This window comes from Cynara cardunculus (assembly GCF_001531365.2).
Source record: "Cynara cardunculus var. scolymus isolate 2C chromosome LG 8, CcrdV1, whole genome shotgun sequence".
Taxonomy (NCBI): Eukaryota; Viridiplantae; Streptophyta; class Magnoliopsida; order Asterales; family Asteraceae; genus Cynara; species Cynara cardunculus.
This window is the reverse complement of record NC_037535.1, coordinates 4,843,109-4,856,822: the sequence shown is the minus strand read 5'-3', so window position 1 is coordinate 4,856,822 and position 13,714 is coordinate 4,843,109. Positions and strand designations below refer to the sequence as shown.

Genomic DNA, 13,714 nt, shown 5'->3' with positions numbered 1-13,714 from the left:
ATCAAACTCTCCGAAATCAACAAAAAAATTGAAAAAAAAAACCCCTTGAAACGGTGGAATTAGGCTAAAAATAGGATTTTACGCCTAAGACGTATTCTTTAAAAGTTCAATTCCATTTGCAAACATCTATTTTTATTCCTCAAATCAACGAAATCCATGACTTTCCCCCAGGTCAAATCGTGTTGATTTTCTCACATGATCAAACCATGACTTTACGGGCCTTCAATCAACTTAAAGGTGCATCCGTTCGACAAAAGATCATGGGTCCGCCACTTAATATGTTTTGACTCAAATTATGAATCAGTGAATGTGAAATGCCATGTTGTTTCATGATGTGACAATATATACATATATTTTGTTTCACATTGTAAAATAAAACTGTACTTTCACATATACTCAATGTTTTCACAGTATAAAATAACAGATGATCTAATATATGGTTCTTATTTACAAGTATAGGCCCATAAACGCCTTTTACTACTTTATACACCATAATTCAAATTACAAAGTTAATGAAAAATAAAAAAGAATTCGATGAAAAATGAATAGATATATTTTCAACTAGTTAAAGAAAGCTATGCCATGATCAAGAAACTAATGCGAGTCCGATTCCATTGCCATTCAACAAGCAAAACCTAGTGGGCTTTTGCTGGAAATTCCTCCTCCTTTGAACATCATGGCTCGACGGCTTTATCATCAATCGCATAAACGCCTTCACCGAGTTAGATTTTGCAACCAATGCCAGCTCCAATGAGCCACGGCTAGCTACCCGTCGGCTAGGAACCTTGTGGAGGTTCCGGTGGCGGCTGCACCTGAACGACCCCGGATGGTTGGTCGGAGAACATAAACATGTCTCTCGCTGTGGCTGAGACTTACTATTTGAATAGAAAGCATAAGTTTTTGTGGTCATTCGGCTAGAATTTGTGTTTTCTGAAATTGTAAAGAATCAAGATTCTAATTGGTGAGGCAAACCATGGAGGAGTTGAGGTTTTGGTGTATATATATGACTTTCGTGGTCGCGAAATTACATAGATACCCTTTAGTTTGATAGAATTTTACATGAATATATGTATGATTAATGTAGTTGATTGGTCAAATTCATGACAAAACGGTCAATATGATAATAAATTATTCTTATTTTATTATTACCATATTCTATATTCGACTAATTGATCACATGCTTGGTCAAAACTGGAGAAGACTTCAACAAAGAATCAAATGAGTTCCTACACAAACTTGGAATAATATTTGGTTTTTTATTCGATTTTACGGCTTATTAAATGACCATCATATACTTTCGCTAGCAAAAGTAGGTATAATTTGTTTTTAAATAATAATAAAAGGGTTAACAATATTCATCTGGATGAATTCATGGACCGACCCCACCATCTCCACCGTGTAGGAACTACGAGATTACCTCAAGGACGCCTTCTGACATTTTATGATTTGATAAAAACCAAAGTTTACTAGTCTCTTGCTACCTCTTTACCATCTCTAATCTGTATGAGGTTTTTATTATAAAAGATGAGATGATTACCAAAATAACATGAAACTCTGACCACTTACCATGCATGCCTCTGACAATTCCCTGATCAAAGACATAGTTAAAAGTGTATTTATCTGGAGAAAAAAGGTGCACATTCTCTAATTTACCCCTTACACTGACCAGGGTGACGAAAGAAACAATCAAGGCAATTTCGGAAACCTTTTTTCAAGAAAAACTGTAAGAATCATAACTCTCTCTTATCTTCCACCATTATGTTCGCCACTTTTATGCCACTTGCGTCGTAGCGTGAAGGGTTTACTGGTTCATATCGCTCTCTACCACCCGTGTTACAAGTCAAATCTTCCTTGAACACTTTAGAATCAAGCACCTCAAAGATTTAGTAGGGAGATGTAAGATGGTAAACAATAAATTTAAGGAGTTGTTTGTTTACCTTCTTAATAGTTGTATTAAGAGACAACTTCTGAATCGCTAAGAGCTGAATCTTGTTTAGCAAAAAAAAGATTTCACTCTTAATGGTTCTAAAAACCCTTTGAATGATTTTGTATCTTGGGTGTCCCTTAACCATTCAACGCCTAATTTCATTGTAAACAATTACCAAACAATTATATTTCATTTTGCACTATATCATGAGAGTCTCTTAATCATTTTAACCACTTAATCATTCAGCAACTGCCAAACAACCCCTTATTCAACACTTACCTTAATCAGACCTCTCATCCTGATCAACACTTACCTCTAAAAGTTAAATTTAAAAGAATTTAATTTTCAATTTACAATTAAATACAAATACACTTGGTATTATACAAAATATAATTTAATTTGACTTTGGATTACTCTGATTATTGTTTAAAAATATCAAAATCATTCATTTATGGCAGTTGCAGTTGTTTCTTGGAATACACATATGAACCCACAGTTTGCTGTTCATGCACATTAAATATAAAAGAAATTGACTTCGAATTCATAGACATGCATTGATTGACCAATTAACCACCAAGTTGGGTTCGTGGCCTATATTTAAAATGGTGGTGGGGGCTAGAAACACATTAATTTTGGGTAAAAAGAGACGGTGGACTCGGTCCTTCATGGGAGAAACCGGTGGCCGCCGCCGGTCAAGGCGGTTTATCGTCGGAATTAATTAAACAACCATCTTTACCCTAAGCAATGAGTATGGAGATTAGAGAGAGGTGATCGAGAAATTATGGTTTTCTATTCAAGCTGGAAAGATTAATTTTTGCTCTTGCGACCGTGAGCAATGAAATTCATACCGAGATAAAATCTCTACGGTAAATCTATTTTATTGTTGTCGGTGATGCTTCAATTATCGTTGCTATAGATTTTTTTTTAATTAACTTGGATATCCAACCCGCTATGCGAGCCGACTAATCCCAGACGACCACCTGCTTTGCAGATAGCCCGGAGTCACCACATTTGAACCTCCATGACCACAAGGGGATTCTTATTTTTCATTGGATTTGAACCTGGACCTTTAATGAAATATGAGCAACCGAGTGAAATGCACTAGATGAAAAATTAAGTAGCATATATAGTTGCATGATAACGAAGATATCAAGTGGGTCATGGTCGTGAGGGTGCACGATTGATGGAAGACACGATCAATCTGATAAAGCACATACTAGAAATTACCCAAACCTATAAAACCCATCTCATTTCATCAGTTATCGTCCTCATTTACCTTGACGAGTCCTAATTTTATGTCAAACTCGTACTTTACCAGCAAAAAAAAAGGACCTTTTTATGAATGAATTCAACAGAAAAAAGAAACGGAACCAAATAAATAAAAAAAGACAAGGTTTGAAATGAGAGATCTCAATCAAATAAGGGAACCAAGCTTTTTCATGCCACATGGCTCCAAAGAAGAGAGATGAAACATACCAATTTGATGTTATGGGATTTAACTAAACAAGCTCGTTCCTGACATTTTATTGGTCCTGGGCAAACATAAAAACAAGGCCCATTGTAAAAAATAAGGCTTTTTGCAACGATTTTTGTCATCGTTAAAAGTCCATTTATCATCACAAAGAGTATATAACATGTCGTCGCTATAACTTGTGGCGGAAACATGTCATTGCTAAAAGACGCATCGTCAAAACTCACTTTTCTTGTAGTGACTCTCGGTAAGTACGAAAAAAAATTCAATAAATGTTTTTCATTAGTAAAAATTGAGTACAAGAAATGTTAATAATTCACCGAGGAAAGAAATCTTATTTATCTTTATTATAGATATATAGAGAGTACTTAAATTTATATGCTTCTTATTAGGTAATTTGAAACCAATTGTATAGAAACTATGGTTGATAGTTTCTTTGTAAAAAGAAAGAATTTTTTTAGTTCATAATAAGAAATATGTGTTATTTTAATACAAAAAGAGAATTCGTGTGAATGAAGTAATCGTGAGGGTCAATGAGAGATCAATAATAAAGAAGATTATCAAGGTTTTCTAGATAAGTAAACAAATGATAATCAATAAGAATATGAAAGAAAAGATGATCTATTGAGATCCAATAAGAATAAATAATGAATTAAACATATAATATGAAAGCTCAACAAATGATTGTTTGAGCACTTAAATAGAATCTTGTGGTGTGGTGAAATCTCAATGAAAGATATATAAGTCAAACAATTGATGAAAATATTTAAATTCTATTTTCCTTTCTTTTTTTGTTCAAACTAAAATAAGATATTAAGATTAAAAGTTTATGGAACATGATATATATAAGAGAAATTACTAAATACATCTAGTAGAAAATTTTTATTGATTAATCACAAAACCATAAAACACGACGTGTAACATGCTAAGAAAAAATTTATTGATTAACACGTCACAAATTATAAAAACAATAGATTGAGTGTCAAACAATAGTAAAATATTTTATGTAGAAGTAAGAATAGATAACAATAGTCAATAAAAACAATTACAACAAGATAATAAAATAGCAATAATCAATAGAAGTAGAAATTGATAAAATATCCAACAAAAATATATAACAATAACAAGCACATGATCTTAACGTTGAATTGTTGAAGAATGAAAACAATCAAACATATAGAGTTAGCAATAACTAATATCATTGGACATTGTTGGAGATAAAAAAAATTAGAGAGACAATAAATAATAGTATATAATGAATGACCTTTTATAATTTTCTTCTCCAATGTAATTAGTTGATATATTTTTGGACCCTTATTATCTACTAAATTCTTTAGCCTCTTATTATGTGCTACAATTTTTTGGTTTCTTTTCTTTTAAACTACTATTGTATTTTAAGAAAAAATTTTGAACCCTTGATATTTTGGGCCTTGGACGTGCACTAGTGCCGCCCTCCCTTGGAACGGCCCTGGAATTAAAGTAAGTTCCAGAAAAAATCAATGTACAATAATGGGTGCAAGAAGTCTTCTTACACCATCTTTTCATGAGTGTTTTATGACAATTTCCTAACTACAACTTTTGGGAAGTCATACACAGATTCATTTAGAACAACAAATTCAACTTGTAGATTAAAATGGATGGGTTTGAAGCGATGTCAAAAGCCTATAGTTACAGATCATGAGACTCACCTGATATCATGTCGATTATTATGCTCTAAATCACTAAATTTCAGAGCTTTTTGATAGCCACAATCAAGAAAATTAATAGTAGCGATAAGCGAAAAGAAATTCTTGATAAAAACATATAATCCAAAATACATTTTAAGAGATGATAGGATTGGTTAAAAAGACATTTATGGGGCCGGTTTCGATTGATGAATATTATGTTGATGTATAGAAGTAATTAAGAATGAAGTTCACAGGCAAAAGTGTAGTAAGTTCGTGCTTATCGTTTCTCTAAATCTAGACAAGGAAGCCCCACTGGTACAACCATACAAGCACAAGCTAACCAAAGTATATATTCCAAGCAAAACACACACACACACATATATATATATATATATATATATATAGAGGAGCGCTCAAATAAAAATCACTTTAATTTGTAAAAACCGTAAAAACTACTCTCATCCATCATTAATCTTATAAATTTTTTTCATTAAATTGTTAATTTTGTGAAATTGTTTCATATAATACTTTTTTTTGATGAAGTTGTTTCATATGTGGTTATGAAATTATTTCATATACTACTTAATGAAATTTTAATAAAATTGTTTCATGTATTTCTTTAAAATTAAAATAATGAATATGATAACATCCATGATTAACACCCTCCACAATAAAAATGGTTAATCAACCTCTCATAATTACAAAAAAATGAACAAAATGAAAAATTATGATTGATTGAATGAAGTTTTCACGGTTTTTACAAATTGAGTGGTTTTTATTTGAACCCACCCCTATATATATGAGCGTTCAAATGAAAATCGCCTTCATTTGTGTAAACCGTGTAAACTAATCTCATCCATCCATTTTCTTGATCAATGGTCAAGATTAGTTTACTTTATTTTAGGAAATTAAAAAATATATGTATTAAAAAATTATTTTTATATCAGCAATAAAGACAAAATGGTAAACAAAAATACATATTATGTAACATCCTATTGAAGGACATTATTCTTTATTTTAGGAAATTAAAATTTTCTATTTGTTATGAAATAATTTCGTTAATGCATCAGTCTTTTTATTCCTTATCCTGAAATTGTTTCAATGTCCTTCACACACCCATGTAAATATGCACCCTATTCATTATGAAATTATTTCAAAACGCACCGGCTTCTTCATGAATCCATTTCAGCATGTAATTATTTCATGACAAACCGCATACATTATGCATCTGTTTCATTTTGCATTTCACCTACTAAATGGATCAACTACACCATCACTGAAACGGGGTTCACCATCAAACCAGTTCACTACTCATTGTTCAATTACGCCATCAACTAGTTTCACCTTCATGAAACTTGTTTCATGTACATAGATTAGTTTATTTCGCTCCTGATTTGATGAATTCATTCCTTTAATCCTTACAATCTTAAAGATTCTGTAGCATATTACAATCTTCAAGATTATGGAGCAGATTCATCATGTACCCGTTTCATCATGCAATTATTTCATGACGAACCAAATACATTATGCACCCGTTTCACTACTCTTGGTTCAATTACGCCATGAACCAGTTTCACCTTCATGAAACCTATTTCATGTACATTAATTTCCTTATTTAACCCGTGATTTGATGAATTCATTCCTTTAACCCTTACAATCTTCAAGATTCTGAAGCAGATTACAATCTTCAAAATTCTGCAACTGATTCATCATGCAATTATTTCATGACGAACCAAATACAGTATGCATCCGTTTTATTTTCCACTTCATCTACTAAATGGATCAAATACACCATCAATGAAACGAGTTCACCATGAAAATGTTTCACTACTCATTGTTCAATTATGACATGAACCAGTTTCATTTTCATGAAACCTGTTTCATTTTTATGAAACCTGTTTCATTTTTATGAAACCTGTTTCATTTGTATTAATTTCTTTTTTCAATCATGATTTGATGAATTCATTACATTATGCCTTACAATCTTCAAGATTCACCAGCAGATTCACCAGCAGATTCAATCGCATCACAATATATTTAGTTCAAAATTTTTAAATTATAATATAATTAAATATTTAAATGTTACAATTTATAAAATTTCCTTTATTACGTTTCCTTAATTAAAATTTATTAATAATTTCCTTATTTAATTGAAAATATACCGAAATACCCTTATTGATTAAATTTAATTAAAAAAATGAAATTTTTCTATTGGTCGAAATTAGTTTACACGGTTTCTTAGAAATGCACGGTTTTCATTTGAACGTGCCCTTATATATATATATATATATATATATATATATATATATTGCAAGTCATTTTACCTTACTGGATGAATATGGTAAGGATAAAAAAATTTACCCGGTAAGAGCAAGATAAGGACCAAGAGTCTTACCCGGTAAAAGCAAGATAAGGACCAAGAGTCTTACCCGGTAAGTGAATGCGACGACTCTTACCATGGTAAGCACTTACTGAGTAAATTGTTGTATACAATACCGGTTTGGTGGACTAAAATCTTATTCGATAAGTAAATGATAGTATTAAATTTATTGGTAAGTGTTTACCGGGTAAGTGTTTGGTAAACTGCCCCTAAGTTGCTAAACACTACCTAATTCTATATTTTGGAAGCCTAATAGCGTGAAATGAATTCGTGAAAATTTTCTAATTTTCATTAAACGATACCAATCTCGATTCCAACTTCCAAGGTCTCAAATGCTAACAAGAGTCTGTTTTAGAATTGCAATTTCGTGACTCAAAGTTGAAATTCAATTAATATCAGTTTAATCTCTCAACTAAAACGACTTTGGTTCTGATTCTAAGCTTCGAAACGTACAATCGACTCTAGTTAAAACAAACAGTTATTTTTTCATTTTTGAAGAGAATTGGAGGTTGAACAAGGGGGTATACAAACTCGGTACCAATCCTAACAATTGACTTACCAAGAGGTGAGGATTTTCGGAAGATGATTCGTACAATCAACCACAACCGACAAGGATTCTGCTAGAGTCTGGAGGAACAACCACAATCGCAAGGATGGATCGAGTAGGATTACAAAAACCTAATCCCTCAACCCTTTCCATAAGCTTGAGCGAAGGCCCGAAAGGGTTGAGGGATTCTTATATAACCAACAACTTGAGTTGTGCAGTGTCTGTAATTTGTACAGATATCGATGATGTGATTTTCGAACTCCTCAGCTAGTCAACTTTAATAGCTTATTTTCAGGACCAATGGTTGATCAGAAGTGCCAATATTAGGTTTACAGACTACGACATGATATAATACTTGATTGGACTTAAGTTTCACTATAAGGAAAATGGGTTTTAGAGAAGTATTTCGACGTGTATCTAAATGTTACCTTTAGAGAAGGAACTACATGACAAAAGGGAAAAGTGTAGCGAAAAAATAAGATGATTTTTAGAGAGCATATGAGAACCTCATTTCCATAAAGAATCTACTACGGCTTATCGATCATCACAGTAAATCTATCAGATTAGCATCCATTCGTGCTTTAGAGAGTCTTTCTTACTGCTAGATACTTGATCGTCTTTCATCATGGCTGATTGATTTCTTCCTATGAAGCTTCTTTCTTTGCTTCAGTTTTATTTAACCTTTGAATTCGATGTCTGCGGGTTCTAATGATGGTCGAGGACTTGCTCCAAGGGCATACTATTAGTAAATGAAAGCTCAACGAATTGAATTAGTTTTGCATACCTGTCGATTATACAGTGATATGTTTAGATGATTTTTTGTATTGAGAGGGACATGGAATAGAACGAAACTACATGATTGAAAGCTGAGTTATTGCTTCAGAATTGTGATTCACCCGAGCTGCATCATGCGGTACACAACTAGTATGTATATATAGACGAAGGATCGTATGAGAATAGGAGTTAATTGTGAAAAACGTAAGAAGGGATCTGGACTTTTGATCACTTTGAATCTCACCCCCACCCCATTTATTGCACTTATGCTTCTAGCCAAATCCCTAGCACTTTTTATCATCGTTGATTCAACTCCTCCCCGCTCCTCCTTCTATGCTTTGTTTTCCCGGTGAGTGCCAATACCACTCCTCGACTTGACGAACAAACATGACTCCTCTACTCCTGCAATTTCTTTATTGTTCAACGAACAAACACGACTTCACGACTCTGCAATTTCCTTATTGTTCGACAAACAAACACGACTTCTCGACTCTGCAATTTCTTTCTTGTTCGACAACTACGGCCACCGAAATCAGAAATAGTCGCTATTGTGTTGTGATTAGATCGATTAAACAAAAGGGTGTGTGGGGATGCTCAATTTAGTGACGAGTGATTTGTAGTTTGATTCCCAAATGTTATAGAATTTTAATGGTATTTGACTTCTAATTTTGGCTTATTTCTTATTCATTTCTTTCTGAAATTGTCGGTTTTAAATGAATAAATTACGAGGAAATTACAATCTTTTCTGAGTCTAAAGACCGGTTATGCAACGTTCACCCGTTGAGCGCTTACCCGTAAAAGCATGACACTTTAACTTAACTTACGGGGTAAGGTTTTAATTCCTTAAAGTGCATCTCATACAGGGGCGGAACACAACCGTTGTAGTCCGGGGGGCCGAAATATAAGAGCATCTTCAATAGATTTTTCAAAATTGAGAAAATGGAGATTTTAGGCATATTTTTGCTACAACAGACTCTCCAAAATTCTCCAAAACGGAGAAAACATGAGAGAGTGTAAACAAAAATTGATTACAATGAGAGAAAACATATAATTTTTTGTCTTTATTTGATCCCAAGAATGGATTGGATCGAAACGACTTTCCTGCCAATGGGAGATTGGCTGGGGCGGGGAGCTCGAGTATGGTTTTAATAGAGTTTTAATCATCCATTTTGGAAATTTTTTGAAGAATATGTTGAAGATGCTATATTATTGTAAAAWTTTGTAAATCTAAATGATTTATTTTTAGACTATTAAATTTTAGAAAAAGATTGATTAATGTAATATTAAAACTCGAAACATTCAAAGTATTAAGAGAAAAATAGTAAATACCAATTTAAACATTATTTACATATAATTAATATATTATATTATTTACTCTAAAAACTTAAATATTCAAAGTATTAACCGAGAAATAGTAATACCGGTGTAATTTACTTTAAAAAACTTATATTTACATATAATTAATATATTATATAAAAACTAATATATATAATTAAATATTAATAATTTATATAAAGTTCAAAAAAATTGATTGGGATGGGATTTGAAACAGCAACCTCAAAGTATGAAGGTTGAGCAACATTGCCAACTAAGCTACTTAATATATATGTTTTTAATACCTTAGTTATAGTATTTATGTATAAAAACCGGGGGGGGGGGGGGCATGGCCCCCAAAGGCCCCTATAGGGATCCGCCCCTGATCTCATATGCAACTATTCATCATGTAAGCAGTTACCCGGGTAAGTGTCGATGCTCTGTAAGCATTTAGTAAACAACCTAAGTTTTAAGAAGTCAAATCACTTGCTAAAAATTGTGTTACATGAACACAGATAGGGAACTATTGACCTTCATATGTATAAACTTGATCATTTTAACACATTTTTGATATAGTATTTTGTTTTATTAATTATTGATCGACCCGTCAATTTATAATCTTAATATATATGATTTATAGTTTTAATATACGTGTAACATGCGTGCATTAAAATTTGCAAAGTGAAGGTGAAGAAGAGAAGCACGGGACTCTTGTTCTTGTTATTAATTTATTTTAGTACATGCATCTACGCATGCTTGTGAGTTGTGATACAACTATTTACAATTAAACATAACATTTAAATATATATATATATATATATATATATATATATACATATATATATATATATGTATATATATATATATATAGGGAAAAGTTCAAAAAAAATCAACGGACTTTACTGTTTGGAACGATTAAGTCCTTGGACAATTTTTTGGAACAAATAAACTCTTGGATTTTACAAAACCTGTTAAATAAGTCCTTGAACTTTACAAAACCTGTTAAATAAGTCCTTGGACTTTCTAAAATTTGTTAAATACATTTTGTTAGTGAAAAAGGTACGAAAAAACAATGAATTTTCATATTTTGAACGATCAAGTTCATAAATATTTTTTGAACGAAAAAAGTACTTACATTACAAAAAACMAATATACCATTCTCATTACTATTCGTAAAATATACAAAAGTTGTATCCAAAGCATAATAATCTGCATACAAATTTTGGACATAATTTTACCAAAAGTTAATGGCGGCGACGAGCTGGTACATTGATGTTGTTGTGTCTTTTGGGTTTGTTCTTCAGGGTTGCTCCCTGTAATCCATTTTTGGACCCACCAATTCCTTGATCATGATCGCAACTTGTATTCATGTTATCGAAAATCTTGAAATCAAGTTTACAGGATTGATCATGGGTCTAATCTTTATACCACTGGATCTGGTTCTCTCTAACCCTTTATTTAATTCTCTTAACCTGCTGCTGCTTCTTTTTCTTGCTTGAATCTTGATCATCAATGGAGTTTGAAGAAGAGTTAGAAGAAGTGGATGAAGATGGTGAAAGTACTGAAGATGCTCTTTGTTTCTTCAACCGTAATAGCTCCTTCCATAGAACTGTGCATCTTGGTGGTCGAGGAGAAGGATCTTCGTCGATAAACCAACTCATTCTGTTGTTGTTGTTGTTGTTTTCATCTTCTTTCATCGTCACTGCCTCTTTTGCAACCACTTTTTCAGGTTTTATGCTGATTTTATTCAGCTTTTCATTCTGCCAAAAGGGGAGTAATTTTCCTTCAAAGAAGAGTTCGTCGGCGGTCAGCATGGTCGCCGGACAGAAACTCAAACTCGCCGGTCCTTGTTTTGATCTCCTTTTATTTATCTTGTGGGGTAATACAGATGAAGTTTGCATCGTCGAGGAAATCGCCGGAGAAGGAAATCCGGGGACTGACGGTGGCCGGAGGAGGAGGAGGAGGAGTTGTTTCCGGTGAGACCATTTTGTTGGGATGGGAAGGGAAGGGAAGGGAAGGGGTGATGTGGTCTCAAACGGTGTGCGAGAGGGAGAAGGAGACGGGAGGGGAGGGAGCGATGGAGGGAGATGAGTTTTTAGGATTCTTTAAGTTTTTTTTAATTTAAGTTACCTTCTATTCAGGTTACAGGTTACGATTTTAAGGGATGAAGATTTATTTAATAAGTTTTGTAAAATCTAAGGATTTATTTAACAAATTTTGTAAAGTCCAAGGGTTTATTTATTCCAAAAAATTGTCCAAGGACTTAATCGTTCCAAACAGTAAAGTCCGTTGGGTTTTTTTGAACTTTTCCCATATATATATATATATATATATATAGAGAGAGAGAGAGAGAGAGAGGAGTGAGTTATTATACAACCCTTTAAATTTGTACAACCAATACAACTCAATCTCAACCGTCCATTTAATCTGATGAATATGTAATTTCATAGAAGTTTTGATTGTTTCATAATATAAAGTATTAATCATAATTAATGAATCATATTTATCTTCTATAAATATTCAAATCATAATAAATGAACTCTAATCATTTATATAAATATCTCAATTAATTGGGTTGCATTGGTTGTACAAATGAATATGGTTTCATTTGAAATATACCTTATATATATATACACACAAACACACACACGTATATTGGCCTAACACGTAAAATGAAAAAGCTTATCTTTTAAAGTCTGTGTTTCATATTCTTCTTTAGCTGTTTTCGGTAACCATGAATTTTGCATAAATCTCGACTAATCTTAATCTTAAAGATGACAATCAGACAATGAATAGTGTTGTTGAAACACGAGATAACCAAGCTATGAGAAAAAGGAAGCCAAGTCAAATGATTATTTATGGAATGTTTCTGATTTTTCTAGGTTATATATCATTAAAAAGATTTAACAATTATACTTTTATTCTTTAATCTTATCGATTACATTTATTTGTGCCTAATTTTAAAAATTATGCTTATTAACGGTATAAATACCCACCGTCAAATTGGTCTTTCCTTTGTTTAATTTCCCAAATTTAAACAATTCAAGTACGTATTGATATAACTTTCATATGTATTAAGTAACTCGATCCATAATCAACTACACGGTTTAGCCATGGCCATAACCACAAGTTTCCTCGACATCCATTGAGCAAAGATATATAGCTAGGTTGAGGAAAGAGGAGAAACAAAGGAAGTTTAACGAATGAAAAAGGAAAAAGAATCTAAGGGGTCTTTTACTAAACACTTACTAAATAAGGGTCTGTTTGTTTTTCTAAAAAAACCACTTAATTGCCTCTTATGTCTGAATCGGTCAGACGTTGAGGCATTAAGTGCGTTTGTTTTTTTAAAAATTAAGTGCTTAAAAACTCTCAAAAGGTCTGAATTATTTAGAGGGATCCTAAAGTCTGAAAACCTCTTATTCATTGCGTCGCCTACCAGAGTCTGAAATCCTCTCTTTGCCTACCAGAGTCTGAAACCCTCTTACCGTCGCCTACCAGACATCTCTCTCAATCGATCTCTCTTGAAATCGCCTTGCGTCGCCTACCGTCTTCTTCTCGATCTCTCGATTAGTTCTATCCATCTCGATCTCTCGATTAGGTATCCATCTCGATTTCAAGAGCAACTGGTTCATCT

The 13,714-nt window shown here is 32.7% G+C and overlaps 1 protein-coding gene and 1 pseudogene across 1 annotated transcript; both read right to left on the bottom strand.

Moving 5' to 3' along the window:
- Positions 1 to 586: 586 nt before the first annotated feature.
- Positions 587 to 910, bottom strand: LOC112516842. Its single transcript, XM_025124076.1, has one exon. The coding sequence runs from the start codon at positions 908 to 910 to the stop codon at positions 587 to 589; it is 324 nt and encodes a 107-aa protein (XP_024979844.1).
- A 10,536-nt stretch (positions 911 to 11,446) lies between these two features.
- On the bottom strand, positions 11,447 to 12,066 carry LOC112516841 (annotated as a pseudogene).
- Between the last annotated feature and the right edge of the window lie 1,648 nt (positions 12,067 to 13,714).

Bases quoted from the DNA above. Each gene is read 5' to 3' on its own strand.
- LOC112516842 (XM_025124076.1), bottom strand. From the start codon at position 910: ATGACCACAAAAACTTATGCTTTCTATTCAAATAGTAAGTCTCAGCCA.